Raw genomic sequence first — 19,506 nt, forward strand, 5'->3', positions numbered from 1 at the left:
TACTTGCAGTATGCATGTATTATCACAGTTCTACGATGGAATTTTTACCAATTTAGGATGACATATCTTCTCCGTCTATGGTAAAACAAAACAGTGACCTCTAATTTTTCAGGTAGACAAAAATGTTGGCGAAACTCAGCGGGTGAGGCAGCATCTATGGAGTGAAGGAAATAGGCAACGTTTCGGGTCGAAACCCTTCTTCAGACTAATTTTTCAGGAATGTTTTAATGGTACAAATGCCAATAAAATAACAAGAGCTGAAATCAATAAAATTACATACATAAATGTTAGAGGTTAACCATTTTACTTTAACCAACTCAATGTATATTCCAACAGTCACAGTCTTTATATAACACAATAAGTAAAAATAAGTTTTCGTGCCATATCAACATTCCCACTGTTCTGATAAATTAATGATAGGTTGTAAGCAATGTCTCGTCTGAGGTCCACTTGGTCATCCTCTATTCCCTGCAATAAAAAGATAATATTTTAATCAAATCAAATCTCCTTAAAATTCCCTTGGCCATTTTGCAGCAAACTATGAAACATAATGTCGGAATATTACATAAAGTTGCCAAAATGGTTGAAATATTGTTGGGAAAATGTTTCATAATTGCATACTACAATGGCTCAAACATGAAATGGTTTGGTTAAGGACAGAATTCAATATGTCCTCAGTTGCTACTCTATCATTCCACCCAGTGGTGTTCACCACCCAGCAGAGCGAGATGTCCGTCAGGGAATGTTGCCGACTGACCCGCTGCAGACTGCAGGAGTACGTGCTGAGAGACTCACTGAAGCTCGGTGCAGCCAACGCCAAGGCTCGGTGGGGGAGGGCCACAGTCTAGAGTCCTTCCTCTGCTGGACATGGGGGGCACGGTATGGTGGCGACGCCCCTCAAAATGAGGGAAGGTATCCCACGCCAGGGGTCCACATGAGTGGCACGGGTGGGGGACAGTTTCGTGGAAGTGGAAAAATGTATAAACTGTATTGAACAATTTGTATAGCCTCCGAAAATGTCGGATGAATTTTTCGCACGGTTCACGCAATGTATATATTTATTACTTGAATAAAGTCTATTTTGAAATATTTAAAAAATGTTAAGCTGGCGTGGCTACATCTATAATCTAAATGCAGATTTAAAGGTTTTTTTTCTTTTTATGATGATCAATCGTATTTGACAGTATTATTCCTTTTCTTTATTTGCTTTCCTTAACGATTGCTGGTAGAGCTTGATGTTTCAATCAACAATAAAATAACATTCAAACCTAAGTAATGAATCAACTGATGAAATTACCAAGATTTGGTCTGAACTCTGATAAATGGGGTAAAATCTATCATTCAAATATGCTGCTGCTGTTGCTTCTGGGTAATTTTGCCTTTGATCGGTGTAATTTAAGATGACTTCAAGTCGTGGCTGTTAAGATTCCAATGATTACCTTTTTTGATAATCTATTTATCTTAACGGATGTATGTATAATACATGCCCCAATCAGCATCACTGGTGCTGAAGTGGAAATGATTGAGAGCTTCAAGTTCCTTGGCGTACATATTACCAACAATCTGTCCTGGGCCAACCACCAGAAGCAACAGGCAGGAAGGCACACCAACGCCTCTACTTGCTCAGGAGAGTGAAATTTGGTATGTTTCCAATGACTCTTACAAGCTTCTACAGATGCATCATAGAAATCATACTGTATAAGCATGTTGCACCACAGTTTGATTTGGGAACCGCTGCCCGAGACCACAAGAAATTGCAGAGTTGTGAATGTAGCCCAGACCATCAAACAGACCTGACTCCCTACTGAGTCTATTCACACTTCAGTTGGCAAGCAGCAAACATAATCAAAGACTTGTCCCACCTCAGTCATTCATTCTTCTCTACGCTCCCTCAGGCAGAAAATACAGGAACTTGAATGTGCACACCACCAGACTCAGGAACAACTCTTAACAAATTTCTGAACGGTCCTTCCATTGCAAACATTAGACTTTGTCCGTCGAACTGGTGCTGAGCACTATATTCCGTACTCTGTATCTTCTCTTTTGCTCTATCAATTGTACTTGAGTTTTGCTATATTGCATTTATGCACAGTATTATCTGATTTGATAGCATGTAAAACAAAGCTTTTCACTCTATAACAATAAACGAGACAATAATAAACCTAAACCTAAAATTCTGACCTGCCGTGGCTATATTCTCTGCCTCAGTAGCTCCAATGTTTCCTGTAGCTTCTATTCAAGGCCAATAGAAAGATATTTGGACTAAAAGGGAATCCAGGCTTATTGGGTTGGGCATGTAGGGCCAAGGATCAAATCTGGATTGGACTTACTAAATGGAGGAGCACGTTTAAAGGAATAAAGGGTGGCACGGTGGAGCAGTGGTAGAGTTACTGCCTTACAGCGCTTGCAGTGCCAGACCCGGGTTCAATCCCAACCACGGGTGATGTCTGTACGGAGTTTGTACGTTCTCCGCGCGACAGTGTGAGATTTCTCCCGAGATCTTCGGTTTCATCCCACACTGCAAAAACATACTGATTTGTAGGTTAATTGACTTGTTAGAAGTGTAAAGTGTAAGTGTGTGTAGGATAATGTTAATGTGTGGGGATTGCTGGTCGGTGCGGACTCAGTAGGCCGAAGGACCTGTTCCCAGTCTGTATCTGTAAATTAAACTATATAGTGGGAATATCTTCTGAGCACATCATCTGAGAAGTGCAGCTTGAGAATAAAGTTGAGGCGATGTTGGTACTATAAAGGAGGTGCATTAGGTTGAAGAATTCCCATCAGGTCTGTATATGACGTCCATTCCATTGGGAAGCTGGTTGGAGATGAGATGCAGCACTTTAGCACGAATCCTTCAGCAAAGGTTTGAAGTGATGGCCGTCTTTCTTGATACCAGTCCAAAATGAGTCTATTGGTCAAAATCAGAGTTTGGTACTTACATCTCTAAGTGGATGTAAGATAGAGACCAATTTCTGAGGATAGCCAAGTTTTAGAAGGTGCACCACAATTTCTCTCATTTGATTAAGTCAGTGAATTTAGAGGTCAAAAAAGGGCAATGCAATGGTTAATGTTGTCCTGACCACTGAGCAAGGAGGTTCATTGCACCCTGGTGTATATGACAATAAACTAATCTAATTGCCTAACCCGGCATCCTCTTTGCATAAACTGATGCGTGGTGGAGATCACGTCCGTCCGTTTCAGGTGGAAGGAATTCACACTGTGATTGAAGAACCAACTCTTGAGCAACTGGGAGAAGGTGGTTGAGGTGGATCCTGACAATAGCTTTCCTTTATTAAAAGTAGTTTATGTTTGTATACTTTAAGTACGGAAACTTTAAATGTAGTTATTTAAGGTTTAATATATTGCAAAAATTTACTTTAAAAAAAAGATAATATTATGAAAAAGTGGTTTAAAAATACAATGTGACTCCTCGCTGGAGAACAACAAATATTACTCAAGTAATGATTCCACAAGTATCAACTCTCAGTATTTTCCAGAGACCAGCCTTTAATTGTAAGTCAAATGTTCATAGTGCCGAGCCCAATTCTATGCTTATCAAATTGATATACACTTGCCTTCCGTCAACCAGTCATTAGATACCGATTAGGATATTGCAGGATTATGTCAGTAGGTATTGTGCCCAAGGCTGTGAAGATGACATTGCTGCCCAGCTGAGTTTTGCTAACTTGACTCACACCAGATCATGCCTGTTCCTTTGCAAAAGCTGGTACACATTGTCTTCATCTTCTGGGCTATGTGGGAACACCAAAACCTTTCTATGAAAATACCAACCGACTGCTGAAATGAAAGCTCCAAACACTGGAATAAATTAAGAACGAAAGAAGAAAAGGCTACTCAGCATTAAATTCAACACAACCCATAACTGCACTACATTTTTAGCAACTGCAAGTGACATTTTTAGTCAATAACTTGCAAACCTTATTCCTGTCACCTAAATTTTTCCCCTGAGGATATTGATGTGCGAGATGAGGAAAAAAAAATCAACAGTTTAAAATGTCATTGTACATACGTTTAACTTAAGAGGAGGGAGTTTCAGTGCCTTTTCATAATAATGAATTGCAAAATGCACGAGTCCCAGTTGATGTAATGCACGTCCGATGTTATAGTAGACTTCTTGACAAGGTCCTCGAAGTTCCAAGTATCGCGTTAGAAAGGAGAATCCCTAGAAAAGACATGCAGATCAAATTAAAAACACCAATCGTGGTACCTACAAAGGTGCTTACAATCATGAGCTTGTAAAACTATCCTGCTTCAAGGGTTCTTTCATATTTGATAACCAACACCACAAATTAAAGTCTTGTCTTCAATCATTCATGGGTATGGGGTTGTGCGCGGTATCGTGCAGCGCTCCGAAATTTTGTAGCGAACAAAACCTTTGTGCGCCACTGGCCTGTCACGTAACTGACGGCCAAAGTGGGACAGGTCCAAAACCCTGGAGCGACGCAACGTCTCACCTCCAACACCAGCAGAAGCAGGCAAACGATCGCCAAGTTCAGCCTGGGGCTCCAGGTCCAGATCCGCCCCCCGCTTCTACTCCCAGAGCGGGGCCAAGAAAATTGAAGATAGACACAAAAAGCAGGAGTAACTCAGCGGGACCGGCAGCATCTCTGGAGAGAAGGAATGGATGACGTTTTGGGCCTGAAGAAGCGTCTCGACCCAAAACATCACCCATTGCTTCTCTCCAGACATGCTGCAGGTCCCGCTGAGTTACTCCAGCATTTTGTGTCCATCTTCAAATAACGTTAAACGCTCCAGACGGCTGTGCGGACGCATGAAGTCGCACGGGACCTTCGCGGGACCGTCGCGCCTCAACAAGACCACGAGGTTGCGTAATTAGCGTGCCAAAGTCACGTAAGTGGGACAGGGGCTTTACATTCTCCATTATTTTGTAATCCTTAATTCTGGTCTTGTGTACCCTGCCTCGTCAACTTTGCCACTCCACAGAGAGAATTGTTTTCCCCTCAATTCGGCCATGTCTCCCCATGTTGGCAGCTTCAGCTACAATGATTAATTTTAAACGCAACTCAAACCTATGTGAAATTACTAAAATATTTGATGCTACAGCCCAAATGTTCCTGGCAATTGGCAGCAACTAACAGAACATTCGACTCACTTATACTCTGAGATGTCCTCTTATGTCTTGTCAAATATTTTGGTTTGGATTTCCCATTACATTGAAGACTGCAATGCTTCCCACAGGCAAAGCAGTGCTTCTGATTCTGGACCTAATATAAACGTGTGTGTCTGTGATGAGTTCACAGCCAGCAATTCCAGGCATTGGGATCAGGTCAGAAAGATTCGACCCATAATCGCACAAAAGTATGATACAAGTGCCTTTGGCACATCTTTTTCTCCATGCTGAAATGGATCACCAGACCTTGTAGTTTATTACTCAAAAAAGAAAAACCGCATAATCAAATCTGCCGTCAAATCCCACACGTTTCTCCATTTAAATATTGCCGCATCCTCCTCATCCGAGAAAATTAATTTATTTTGAAGGATTCTTCATTTGAGTGCAGACACTACTCAAATCCAAATTCAAAATAGTCATTCATAAAGCGCTGTATGAAAATCAGCTTAGCATTGATATAATCATTGCTCACATGAAACATTGCTCTGCAAAATATTATCAAAAATGACCTTTTCACAACATTTTAAATCTCCTGCAGTCCTTGAACAGAATGTTTTACCAAACATTATCCAATTTGGGTAAAAGTGTTCTCAGAAACTATAACAACAAAATATTGATTTTCATTGCATTATACACCCTATTTATAACATGTTGTATCAATATAGTTCAATAGACAGATATTCACCCCAGAAAACCCCTAACTTGAAACTTGCATATAATAAATTTGACAAACCTGTACCAAAAGAGGATGTCGTTTCAAAACAAACTTCTGAGATGCCATGTGGATAAATGTAAGACCCACACAGAGAGTGTAGAGAGGTTCATTGGGGTGATTCCTAAATGCTTGAACATATTGACCTGCAATTTAAAATTAAGAACCAAGGTTTAGTTAAATAATTCAGACAATCATACAAATTCTGTGACACAGAAGACCATTCAACTCATTGTCTCATGGTGGTGGAAAAAGCTACCCAATCTGATCTCACCTTCCAGTCCTAGATTCACACACTTGCAATTTGGAGTCCTTCAAGTAGACCTTCAAGTATATTTTCAAAATGTGATGAAGATCTATGCTTTAACACTCTTTGGGCAGCGTGTTTCAGATCATAACATCCTCGGATCTCCTGTCTGCTCCATCCAACAATTAAAAAAATCTATGCCTCCTGATTTTGATACCATTGCCAAATGAAAAAGAGTAATTGTCCAATAATCTGCTACCCTCAAACCACGATGCTACCAAACTAGCCACAGTTCCAGATTATTTGCTGTTATTCCTATTAATACTTCAAAAATGCTTTTAATTCACAATCTTTTCGATGTTACACTGATAACTAATAACGGCAGCACATTGATAGAGCTGCTGCCCTATACGCCAGAGACCCGGGTTAGATCCTGACCTCAGGTGCTGCTTGCATGTAGTTTGCACATTCTCCCTGCAACTGCAGTGGTTTCCTCTGGGTGCTCCGGTTTCCTTCCATATCCCAAAGATGTGCGGGTTTGTAGGTTAATTGACCTCTGTAAAATGCCCTAGTGAGTGGATGAGAAAGTGAAATAACATGGAACTAACGCCAGCGGGTGATCGATGGTCAGCCTGGACTCAGTCTGACCATCCGAAGGGAATACGAATAGGGAATATGTGAAAATGCCCTGACAAATTTAAAAGGAGTGTAAGAAACAGAACCTGGTCAGTTTAAAGACAACATGGGAACATGTTCCAGTGTTTAAAGAAAGCATGTGAAGCAATATCCGAGTGAGTATAATTGGAAAAGAGGCACTGATAAAAGTTTGGGAAAGAGGGGCTAGTGAGTTTAAATGAAGAATGTAAAATAGTGCCTGAGGAATTTAAATTCAACAAGAGAAACATGGCTTTCACGAGTTTAGAGGGAGTGAGAGAAATCGGAGCTTGATGAGTTCAAAAGGAATGTGGGGAAACACAAGCTGGGCAGTTTAAAGGAAGTGGAGGAATCGGTACCTTGGTAAGCAGATGTGAATCATCCAGATGTATGGACAACGGGATAGCAAATTGTTGGAGTTTAACTGCTGCTGCTTCAAACTTAACAAAATCCAACCCAAAACGTCACCAGTATGTTCCAGAGATAATGCCTGACCTGCTGAGTTACTCTGCCCACATTTTGTCTTTTTTTGATAACTCAATATTTTATCAGAAAGTATAATAATAATATATTTTATTTATGGGCGCCTTTCAAGAGTCTCAAGGACACCTTACAAACATTTAGCAAGTAGAGGAAAAACATGTAAGCCGAATGAAATAAATAGTAGGGACATGACTAGTACACAAAGACAGAATTCAATTCAAAACACAATATGAGGCAAGTTGAGAAGTCATGTTGCCGTTGTATAAGACATTGGTGAGGCCACATTTAGAGTATTATGTTCAGTTCTGGGCACCATGTTATAGGAAAGATGTTGTCAAGCTGGAAAGGCTACAGAGAAGATTTCCGAGGATGCTGCCAGGACTAGAGGGTTTGAGCTACAGGCAGAGGTTGAGTAGGCTGGGACTATTCCTTGGAGCGCAGGAGGATGAGGAGTTATCTTAAAGAGGTGTATAAGATCATGAGAGGAATAGATCGGATAGATGCACAGTCTCTTGCCTAGAGTAGGTGAATCGAAGGCCAGAGGACATAGGTTTAAGGTGAAGGGGAAAAGATGCAATAGGAATCTGAGGGGTGACTTTTTCACACAAAGGGTAGTGGGTGTATGGAACAAGCTGCCAGAGGAGGTAGTTGAGGCGGGGACTATCCTAACATTTAAGAAGCAATTAGACAGGCACATGGATAGGTCAGGTTTGGAGGGATATGGACCAAATGCTGGCAGGTGGGACTAGTGTAGCTGGGACATGTTGGCAGGTATGGGCAAGTTGGGCCAAAGGGCCTGTTTCCACACTGTATCATTCTAAGACTCTAAACCCCTTGCAAAGTTTTAGCTTTTCTTTAAAAATATTATGAATATGATACATATACCAATTTTAATACGTACTTTTTGGGGTGTTGTTTGGTGTGGCTATTCAGGCCCGAGTGTAGACTACAATGAAATGGTGAGAAAAGTCAGTAAATAATCTGACTTGTGTATAAACATAATCAGTCATCATTGGAGACTGGTATATGTTGATTGACCATGTAACACAAGCCCATCTTTCCTGAACTCTATTTAAATTTATCAGTGCCTCTTTTCCAACTATACTCACTGGGATATTGCTTCCCATGCTTTCTTTCAACGATAGAGCCCTGCTCCCATGCTGTCTTTACTCTGGTTTTTAAAACTCTGAAGCACTTTGTTTTCAGTTTAGTCATTTATTTTTAGCTGACAGTGTAGACCTTAATGTCCAAAACCAAAGTGTTAAATTCCTATCCCTCGCAATGTTTACATGGTCAGAAACAGGAAAAGGAAATGTTGGAAAAACAGGCCAAGCAGTATCTGTGGAAAATAAACAGTTCATGTTTCAGGTAAAAGCTTCTTCATCAAAACTGGGAAAGAGCAGTTATTTTGTTACCGACAAATAACATGTTATAGAATGATCACTCGTCTTTACCTAAAGCATGCTTGAAGCTTCCAGCCACAAAAGCATTATGTCCATTGAGCACACAGAGAGCATGATTTTCTGGGTGTTTCAGCATCAACCGCAGACAAAACCGATGGTGCCTCAGGTCTTGTGAGTGCATGGTAACTTGGTTAAAGATATTCCACAGCTGAGGTCTATTCACATTTTCCATCACCATGACCCTGAAAGTTTATGGACAAAAATCATGCAATTCTTCTGTAAAGTCCAACCAATAATATTTTCTTTGTAAAGAAAATATTTTCTGAAGTTTACATTTTTTCAGACAGTCCAATGCTTTAATTCATTGGGCAGCACGGTGGTGCAGTGGTAGAGTTGCTGCCTTACAGTGCTTACAGCGCCAGAGACCCAGGTTCAATCCTAGCATCAGGTGCTTGTTTGTACGGAGTTTTAAGTCCCCCCCCCAGGGGGTTTTCTCCGAGATCTTCGGTTTCTACCCATACTCCAAAGATGTACAGGTTTGTAGGTGAATTGGCTTGGTATAAATGTAAAGATTGTCCCTAGTGTGTGTTAATGTGCGGGGATCACTGGTCGGTGCAGACTCGATGGGCCGAAGGGCCTTTTTCTTCGCTCTGTATCTCTAAACTAAACTGAACTAAATCATTAATTTTGCTGCAAAGAGAGCTGGAAACACGAAACATTAATTAAGACAAAGTGCACACTCAAACAGAATGATACTAATACAAAGATTTCAAATTTCAATTTCAATTTCAATAGATTCCGACTATCTGCCCCATCCAGACCTCTTGTAATTTTATACCCCCCTATCAGGTCACCCCTCAACCTCCAATGCTCCGTGAAAAACAAGCCTCGCCTATCCAGAATCTCCCCTTAACTAAAGTCCTCCAAATTTCAAGTTTAGTTCTTTATAAAGTCATCAAATAATCATCACTGTTTACGAACAGCACTATCAGAAGAGTTAATGTTTCTTACAAGCTGTTCCATTGCTGCCTTTAAAAGTCAGCATGCTCTAAAGGAAAAAAACAATCAGAATTTAGCCAAATGTCAACAGGCACTTGAGTTTGTTAAACATTTTAACAATAGTATGAATTCACCGAGGGCATTGTGCAGTCCACTGGTCACTCCTAGCTTTCTCTACGTTTACATTCCAGATTAGACCAAAGTCAGATTGGAAACCACACTCTAAACAAAATAACCAACAATCATCAAACTCGTACCAGTTGAAACAATGATTATTTCAGATTATTCTCTTCGTCATAGAATCATTCAGCACGGAATCAAATCTTCAGCCCAGCTTGTCCACGTTGACCAAGGTGCCCCATCTACACCAGTCCCACGTTTGGCCCATATCCCTCTAAACCAGTCCTATCCATGTACCTGTCCAAATGTCTTTTAAGTGTAGTTATAGTTTCTGCCTCAACTACTTCCTCTGACAGCTCGTTCCATACAATTACTACCCTCTGTGTGAAAATGTTGCCCCTCAGATTCCAATTAAATCTTTCACCTCTCACCTTAAACCTAAGGCCCTCCTTGTCTTGATTACGCTACTTTCAGTAAAAGACTGTGCATCTGCCCTACTTATCCCCCTCATGATCCTCATCCACCTCTACAAGATCACCTTGCATCCCCCTACACTCTAATGAATAGTCGTAGCCTGTCCAACCTCTCCCTATAGCTCAAGGCCTCAAGTCCGAGCAACACCCATGGTGGAACCAGCGCAAGTGTTCGCTTTGGTATCTTGTAACACAACGATATACAGTAAACATTGAATTCTCCAATTTTAGCTAACATGCCCCCTCCCTCTCCTCATTTACCCACACCATCCCTGTTTAACCTAATTCCCCTGATTGTTATTTCTAGATCTTCACCACTGAGATTAAACGGAGTTGTCTGAAGTTAGTGGGTTTAATTGCACTGCGCCGATTTTTGTACGTGGGTGCAACATATTTTTCCTGTCCTCAGCATGTTTGAAAGACTGTAGCCTGGGGATCTGCAACTTGGGTTTACGTCTCATCTGAACAAGGTGATTGATTCACTTTATGCACATCTACCCTGCAGGTATCCAGATGATAACAGACAAGCTAGTTGCAAATAACATGAAAGAACTTGTAAAAATTCCAATCACAAGGGACATGGTATTACAATGGACCAAAGGAAATCAAGTCACCAGGACCCAATTGTAGATCAAACAGTATTGCTGATATGATCCGTGTCTGGTTTTGCTGCTGACCTGATCCATAATCCATGTTAAATTTCCATCCTACCACCTGGTGGAACGCAGGCAGCCATGTTAGTTAGTTCAATTTACGACTCTGAGCCTACAGTACTCATTGCAATGGTCTCTGTATGTATTCTAATTAAAGTACTTGTTATGATATATAATGAATTTGTACCAATGGTACTTTGCACACCAATGGCCTGTGACCAAGGGTTTTAAACGAAGTGATATCAGAGGCGGGTACTGTATTCATTGGACCATTGGTTCAAATGTTTCAAATCTCTGAATTCTGGGAGAGTACCAGTTGCTCTCGAAAACAGCAAAAGTCCTCCCTTCTTCAAGAAGGGAGGAAGACAAAAGGCAAAATGCATCGGCCAGTTGATTTAAAATGTACTGTTGGCAAATTGGAGGAGTCAATAATCTAAGAATTGATAATCATTTAGCAATGTGTGGCAGGGGTTATGGGAAGAAGGCAGGAGAATGGAGTTAGGAGGGAGAGATAGATCAGCCATGATTGAATGGCGGAGTAGACTTGATGGGCCGAATGGCCTAATTCTGCTCCTATGAGCACGAGTCATACAACATGGAAACAGATTCTTCGTCCCCGCTTGCCCATGCCGGCCAAACTGCCTCATCTACACTAGTCCCACCTGCCCGTTTGGCCCATATCCTTCTAAACCATTCCTATCCGTGTACTTGGCCCAATGTCTTTTAAGTGTTGTTATGGCTTCTGCCTCAACTACCTCCTCCGGCAGATCATTCCATATACACCCCACCCTCTGTGTGAAAAAGTTGCTCCTCAAATTCCTATTAAATATTTTCCCTCTCACGTTAAACCTATACTGAACTTTATCTTGGACTAAACTTTACAGTGACCCCACCGACTGGGTCTCAACCATGTGTTAAAGAGGGAACTGCAGATGCTGGAGAATCGAAGGTTACACAGAAAAGCTGGAGAAACAAGGGCCGAGTCCCCCTAGTCCTCACCTTTCACCCCACCAGCCATCACATACAAAAAATAATCCTCCGTCGGTTTCGCCACCTCCAACGTGACCCCACTACTGGCCACATCTTCCCATCTCCCCCCATATCTGCCTTCCGCAAAGACCGCTCCCTCCATAACTCCCTTGTCAATTCTTCCCTTCCCTCTCGGTCCACCCCCTCCCCGGGCACTTTCCCTTGCGGCCGCAGCAGATGCAACACTTGTCCCTTTACCTCCCCCCTCAACTCCTTTCAGGGACCCAAGCAATCGTTCCAGGTGCGACAGAGGTTTACCTGCATCTCTTTCAACCTCATCTATTGCGTCCGCTGCTCTAGATGTCAGCAGATCTATATCGGTGAGACCAAGCGGAGGTTGGGCGATCGTTTCGCCGAACACCTCCGCTCGGTCCGCAATAACCTAGCTGACCTCCCGGTGGCTCAGCACTTCAACTCCCCCTCCCACTCCGCCTCTGACCTCTCTGTCCTGGGTCTCCTCCATGGCCACAGCGAGCAGCACCGGAAATTGGAGGAACAGCACCTCATATTCCGTTTGGGGAGTCTGCACCCCGGGGGCATGAACATCGACTTCTCCCAATTCTGTTAGTCCTTGCTGTCTCCTCCCCTTCCTCAGCTCCCCTGCTGTCTCCTCCCACCCTCCAGCCTTCCGGCTACTCCTCCTTTTCCCTTTCTTGTCCCCACCCACCCCCACCCCTGATCAGTCTGAAGAAGGGTTTCGGCCCGAAACGTTGCCTATTTCCTTCGCTCCATAGATGCTGCTGCACCTGGGTCTCAACCATGGTTGCCACCTTCAAGAAGGACAAAAATGAAATCCGTCTGTGCATCAACCCGAAAGACCTGAACACTGCCATTAGGCGCCCCCCACCATCCCACTTCTGACACCATGTAAACAGGAGTGTAAACAGGAGTTATACACACTATGTGATCCAAAGTCATCTTTAATCAGCATAGAGACTTTAACAGCATAGAGGATGGTTAGTTGTCAGAACATCCTAACTGCTGCTCGAACTGTGCAGTGCCGGAAGCAAGTGTTAGTATAAACGTTACAGTGGGGTGGACTTAGTGATGCTAACTTATATGTAACCAATCTACACCCTTTATACTGTATCTGTACACTGTGGACGGCTTGATTGTAATCATGTGTAGTCATCGCTGACTGGATCGCACACAACAAAAGCATTTCACCATGTTGTTTTATTCTTGGTAGATGCTGCACTGCCCACGGACCTCCCTAGCAAAACTCAATATTGGTTAGACAGCAAGATGCCCTCAGAGTTCTCCAGAACTACCTGCCTGCTTGGTTTTTGTCTACCTCGCAGTCACCGATTTCTTCTCTGCATGCATTCTAGTCAGATGCATGGAGATGATCTTCTGAAATCCACTCACCCCAAAACTCAAAGAAAGCAGTTAGTTCACCCTCCTCCTCCTCCAGAATTTTCTGCAGTCACTCTGTGACATCTTTAATACTTCCACCAGGGAGACAATATTTGACTAATATACATCCTTTAATGTCCAATAAGAATTAATGAAGACATTATTTCATTAAGGTTTGCAGGGCTGTACGAGTGCAAATTAGTTTGCTACATTTCCTTCACAACAAAGCAACTGCAGTTCAAAAATACTTATTTGGCTACTCAGCATTTTGAAACACCCTGACCATGACAAATTTTATTTAAATAATAGTCTATGTTTTCTTTTTATCTGACAGTTACAATATTTCCTTGCACCACTGCCTCCAAAATACGATGATTATTTAGATGTTTAAGAGAGAACTGCAGATGCTGGAAAATCGAAGGTAGACAAAAATGCTGGAGAAACTCAGCGGGTGAGGCAGTATCTATGGAGCGAAGGAATAGGTGACGATTCACATTGATAAATGATTTTCAATGTAAATAATATGCTTCTCACTACATTAAAATGAATCAGTTTTTGTCATCGAAACTGGGTGAGTATGCAGTACCTGATATAATTGTATGCTTTCCTGAAGTTGTTGTCCAGAACAGCAGCTGACAAGCCAAAGTATTCCAACTCTTTCCGTTTCTGCCTGTCATCGTAAAATGAGTAATATTCCAAGGAAGAATCCACTAAGAGTTCAGCTTCTTTGAAACGTATGAGGTCACACAAGGTGTAAATTGCCTTTAACAATAAATTCCACCAGTCATCTTTATTCAGAACACTAGTTTTCCCTGTTGTGAAAAAGATAGAAAAGTGTGTAAGTAGCCATTTTTAGAAACTGAGGAAAAGATGGCTTACAGATCACAATACACAAAATTAAATGATGGAGTCCCAAAAGCAAAGTACACAATACCTATTGGACTTCAGGGGGAAAGAAAATGGATGATTACTGTTGATAGCAAGTATTCTATTTGGTGCAGAATAAAAGGATACCCCAATGACAGTGGGATTTCCCCTTTCGGCCAAGGCCAATAACATTTCTTCGAGCAAGACAACTGAAAACAATAGGCCAAGCTGTGTGAAAACAATAAAAAGCAAATTTTGTTACTACCACGGAAACCTTAAGACAGCTTCTTTCGTTGCACTGGTAGTACTGGAGGCAGCTTCAGGCAGAGATTCTTACACAGGTCAATGACACACTAATGCCATCAGATTGCTCAGGTTTTCCCAACTCCCTCAGTCATCTAAATATCTGACATCTTCACTTTCTTCTGAGCTTCCACAGATCATAAAGTTCACCGTCTGAAATGGAGCGCATTCTCTTTCTATGCTGGAACACACTTTGCTTATGAGATCCTGGAGGGCATCACTTGACAAGAACAGTTTTTTATTTTATTTTAGATAGCTTAATGTGCATGGATTGATTGACAATCTTTCTGTTGATTATTTATTTTGTAATATTTCCCATTGGCTTGCAAGTGATTTGGCTTAAATGGGAAGAATGTGAGATTCTAATGAGGGGTGCATCACTCCAAAGTTATCAAACAACCAAATTGACTCGATCTTTTATTTAGGTAGAATACAAGAGGATAGCAATAATTTCACAATATACCAATCTCTGGTTCAATATCAGGTTTCACCAGTTCTAGGTGTACTTCTAGGAGTGATATCAGACTTGAAGGGAGTCCAGTGCATATCTCTGAAGATCTTTCCTGGTCCGAGAACACTAACGCAATTATCAAAAAAGCTCATCAGCGCCTCTACTTCCTGAGAAGATTACGGAGAGTCGGTTTGTCAAGGAAGACTCTCTCTAACTTCTACAGGTGCTCAGTAGAAAGCATGCTGACCGGTTGCATCGTGGCTTGGTTCGGCAATTTGAGCGCCCTGGAAAGGAAAAGACTACAAAAAGTAGTAAGCACTGCCCAGTCCATCATCGGCTCTGACCTTCCTTCCATCGAGGGGATTTATCGCAGTCGCGGCCTCAAAAAGGCTGGCAGCATAATCAAAGCATCATCCTGGCCACACACTCATCTCCCTGCTACCTTCAGGTAGAAGGTACAGGAGCCTGAAGACTGCAACAATCAGGTTCAGGAATAGCTACTTCCCCACAGCCATCAGGCTATTAAACCTGGCTTGGACAAAACTCTGATTATTAATAACCACTTTCTGCTATTTGCACTTTATCAGTTTATTTATCCATGTGTGTATATATTTATATCATGGTATATGGACACGTTTATCTGTTTTGTAGTAAATGCCTACTATTTTCTGTGTGCTTAAGCAAAGCAAGAATTTAATTGTCCTATACAGGGACACATGACAATAAACTCACTTGAACTTGAACTAGATTAAAAATGTAAAAATATTATGGGAAGCTGACAGAATATCAATAAAGAATTAATTCTGCTCATTAGAACATAGTGCAATGGGAATGAAGTTGAGAAACACTTCCATGCAACATTCTCCACAAAATAGGTACTGAACACTCCGCAAACATGGTTATTATGTTTTAACCTGAACATGATAGACTTGATAACTGCAGATATTACAAGATACAGATCAAAGGGAGTACATGGGATCACAGTTCACCCATAATCTCATTCTATCTTCAGTGCTAAGCTCTTACGTGACCAGTGGCTGTTGCAATTTTCATGGTGTTGAAAAAAATATCAAGAATGCTTTTGGTATAAAATGCCATCTGAATAAAGATGAATAATATCTATGAAGTACCTTTAAAGCTTTTTTTTTATTTCAACCATGAAAAACCTGTGCTGAGCAATGTTGGATGAATAACATGAATGAGGACTGACTTCAAACGAAGGATTCTGTGATTATGGAGCAGGACAACAGCAGCCATAAACAATGAAAAAAGTTATTTGTGCTGCATAGTTTTTGCATGTGCCTGTATATGTAGGATTTTACAACAGCATCCAGTTTACAACTTTTAAATAAGTCAAGTTGAGATGCTATTGAAGTCTATAGAATGTAGCACAGTAATGAAATTTCTATCCATCAACTCAGGTGACATAATCATATGAAACTCTGAATGTTAGATTAAAAGTTATAGACATTTCATGTGGAGTATTGCAGAGGATTTAAATTCTGCCTTGCTCATTTTGTAAGAATGACAAAGCAATGCATACAACTAATTATGTCAGCTTAATGCTCAAACCTATAGATTGTAGATTGACACCAGACTCATTTATTGGCAATGAGTAGATTTTTAGTTGAAACCTCATGATTACAAGTGTGTTCCTTACCTTTCACATCCAAATACGCAGCTTCCTGATCATCAATGTCACTGACTTTATCTCTTGAGTCCTTGACAAGATACAGATGTTTTCCCCCATTTTTGGACCTTGAAACCAATGAAACTTGAGCCCTGCTCATTGCAACCTAGAAAGATATTCAATATAATTTGTACTTAAAAAAAAAAGATCACAAATTGTTCAGTAAATATTTCTTTCCCCCCAAAGGAAAATCAAATAACAGCTAAATCTCCAAGGCAACAAATCTCCAACCCAACAAAACTTCCTGCAAGTGGGAGACTTGCTGCCAACATCTTAAAATAAACATGACAACAATTGGCAGCATTTTAAATTCCGTCAGATTTGGGTGTTTTCTTTCACAATAAAACACGAAGGAAAAACATTGAGAGGCATTGTATATGCTGCAATTTCCAGAAGCCAAATAGAACAGTCATTCAGCTGGTTCTCTGAATTCTGCAAGTTAATTTTATCCCTTTATTTTGTCAGACAACATTATCAATGTTTAGTGCTTGTGATGATTTAACATGTTATGACATTACTGATTGAGATTATTGGAAATAATAACCAATAAACCACATAAACTGCAGCCGGGAACCACCAAAATCCCAAGAATATTGGATTAGTAAAATTTCACAATGTACCCTGAGCAAAATACCATTGTGCATATGTTTCATGAAAATTCAAACTTACAATTTACAATTGCAATGTATAAACTAGTTTGTGATTGAATACAATGTGAAAATAACTTAAACCAGAAAGTCAAACCAGGCAATTCTAAGCCTTTGCAGCAGCAAATTTAAAGCAAGAGGGAGATTCCCAAATCCTCTCTATTTTTTTAAAATATAACAGAGATACTGTCTTGAAGGGAACATTGCTGGTACCTGTTTCTGCTTTGCCAAAATGTTTCTGTTAATTTTCTTGTTTTTCCTTCTGAAGACCTTGATGCCTTGAATGGTCACTGTTCTGCTGGTTCCCTGTAAGTTCTCAGCCAGCAATCCCATTCATGTGTCAGTGTTCATCGCAAGTGCGATTAGGGGGAGGACTATAGTAAAACTTTCCTCAGATACTATACAAGCGTTTATCCAGTATCATTATTGACTTGCAATTGGGTACAGGATTCCTGCCTTAACTTTCTCAGGCTCCAGGTTCTGAAGCCAACTGTCTCCACAGCCTGAAGATAGACACAAAATGCTGGATAACTCAGTGGGACAGGCAACATCTCTGGACAGAAGGAATGGATGACGTTTCGGATCGAGACCCTTCTTCCGACTGTCTCAACAGCCTCCAACCTTATCGTTATCCAGCACCACACAGCCCTGTTTTACCTTCTCCCCAAAACCTTTTCTCCAGAGATGATGTCTGACCCGCTGAGTTACTCCAGCTTTTTGTGTATATATTTGGTTTAAACCAGCATCCGTAGTACCTCTACTGCTGCCCAAGTTACTGAACCAACAACAAATAATCTACTCCATTAATTTAATCCGCTCAAATCCTCACCAGACACAAGTAAAGTGTTAAAATTAAGCTAAGGTGAGGGGAAAGAGCTTACAAGCTTATGCATCCACTTCAACCAGTTGTCGTTTACAATATAAACACAAAATGCTGGTGTAACTCAGGGGGACAGGCAGCATCTCTGGAGAGAAGGTTTGAGTGACGTTACGGGTTGAGACCCTTCTTCATTCTGAAGAAGGATCTCGACCCGAAACGTTACCCATTCCTTCTCTCCAGAGATGCTGCCTGTCCCGCTGAGTTACTCCAGCATTTTGTGACTATCTTCGATTTAAACCAGCATCTGCAGTTCTTTCCTACACATGTCGTTTACAATATCATGGGTGTTAAACTGGCACACACATTGCTTCTTTTCTATTCCCTTTTAAAAATCATGTCCTTACAACATGTTCCAATATTCCTTTGTTAACCACTACAGATATAAAGTTGAATTCAGTGAGTTTGAACAAATGCAATTTTAAATGGCCTCAAGAAAAAGAGACCATTTTACTTTGATATCAGAATTGTATATCAAATCTCTTTTAATTAGCAATTATTTGTTGACTGGGAAAATGTGAAACTAAATCTAAATTTCAACTCACCTTTAGGAGCATTGCGAGCATGGCAAGTAAAGCATCCACATAATCGGGTAACTTTTTTTGTGAAAATAGCAAGGTTGAACGGTGAAGTAACAGCTTCAATTCCTGAGTATCACACAAGTGATTATTAGAGTGTTAGGAAATATAATGATTTTAAATTAATGAAAACAAAGTTTAAGAAAGACAGGCAATTAAAATTCTCCTTTAGAAAACTGTCACCACTGGCAGATTGACATTGTTTTTACTCCATAAATTGTACTAGGAATTATGAATTCTACAGAATTAGTTTCAGTTGTTCTTATGTTAGATTTCCTGCTCTGTTCATTCATCCCTGACCATCCCACAGGTAGTCTGGCATTTTCTTTGAATTTCATCAATGTCATTTTAATCAACACACGAGACTTAAACACATTTAATATGTTTGACACTCCTAAGCCCATTTTAAACTGTTTCCAATGTGACACCGTGTATTAACATTGTTTATGTAATGGAACAATATTTAAAAGATAGATAAAGCTACACCAGTTATTAACCAAACATATTACATGATGTATGGATAGGATGATATAAACATCTCTCTAAAGTTGTTATAGACCCGACTGCCTCACTCCTCTTTAGTTCTCTCTACCTGCTATGTACTTCCTTTTTTCTCTTTATCCAACCCTTGATATTTTCAATGTCCAGAACCTCCCCAATCTGCTCTGAGCATTTTACACTAAAGCAATCCCAGTTAAAATTTGGAAAATTGAAATCACTGAGTACCATAACTCTTTATCACAACTCTCTACCATTGCTTACATATCTGTTTCTGTATCTTCTGTTGACTGTTTGGTAATACTCACAAAGTG

At 40.7% G+C, this 19,506-nt stretch overlaps 1 protein-coding gene across 1 annotated transcript in view; it reads right to left on the reverse strand.

Annotated features, from left to right (window-relative positions):
* Positions 1-200: 200 nt before the first annotated feature.
* The window catches only part of gtf3c3 (general transcription factor IIIC, polypeptide 3), a 53,354-nt gene continuing 34,048 nt past the window's right edge, over positions 201-19,506 (reverse strand). The window contains exons 12-18 of the mRNA XM_055637796.1: positions 18,662-18,763; positions 16,563-16,698; positions 13,868-14,093; positions 8,703-8,893; positions 5,886-6,010; positions 4,031-4,183; positions 201-468 (exon numbers count right to left, since the gene is read on the reverse strand). Of these exons, the coding sequence (XP_055493771.1) occupies positions 346-468; positions 4,031-4,183; positions 5,886-6,010; positions 8,703-8,893; positions 13,868-14,093; positions 16,563-16,698; positions 18,662-18,763 (1,056 nt within the window). The 3' untranslated portion in view covers positions 201-345. The remainder of the gene's footprint in view (positions 469-4,030; positions 4,184-5,885; positions 6,011-8,702; positions 8,894-13,867; positions 14,094-16,562; positions 16,699-18,661; positions 18,764-19,506) is intronic.

This window comes from Leucoraja erinacea, chromosome 7 (assembly GCF_028641065.1).
Source record: "Leucoraja erinacea ecotype New England chromosome 7, Leri_hhj_1, whole genome shotgun sequence".
Taxonomy (NCBI): domain Eukaryota; kingdom Metazoa; phylum Chordata; class Chondrichthyes; order Rajiformes; family Rajidae; genus Leucoraja; species Leucoraja erinaceus.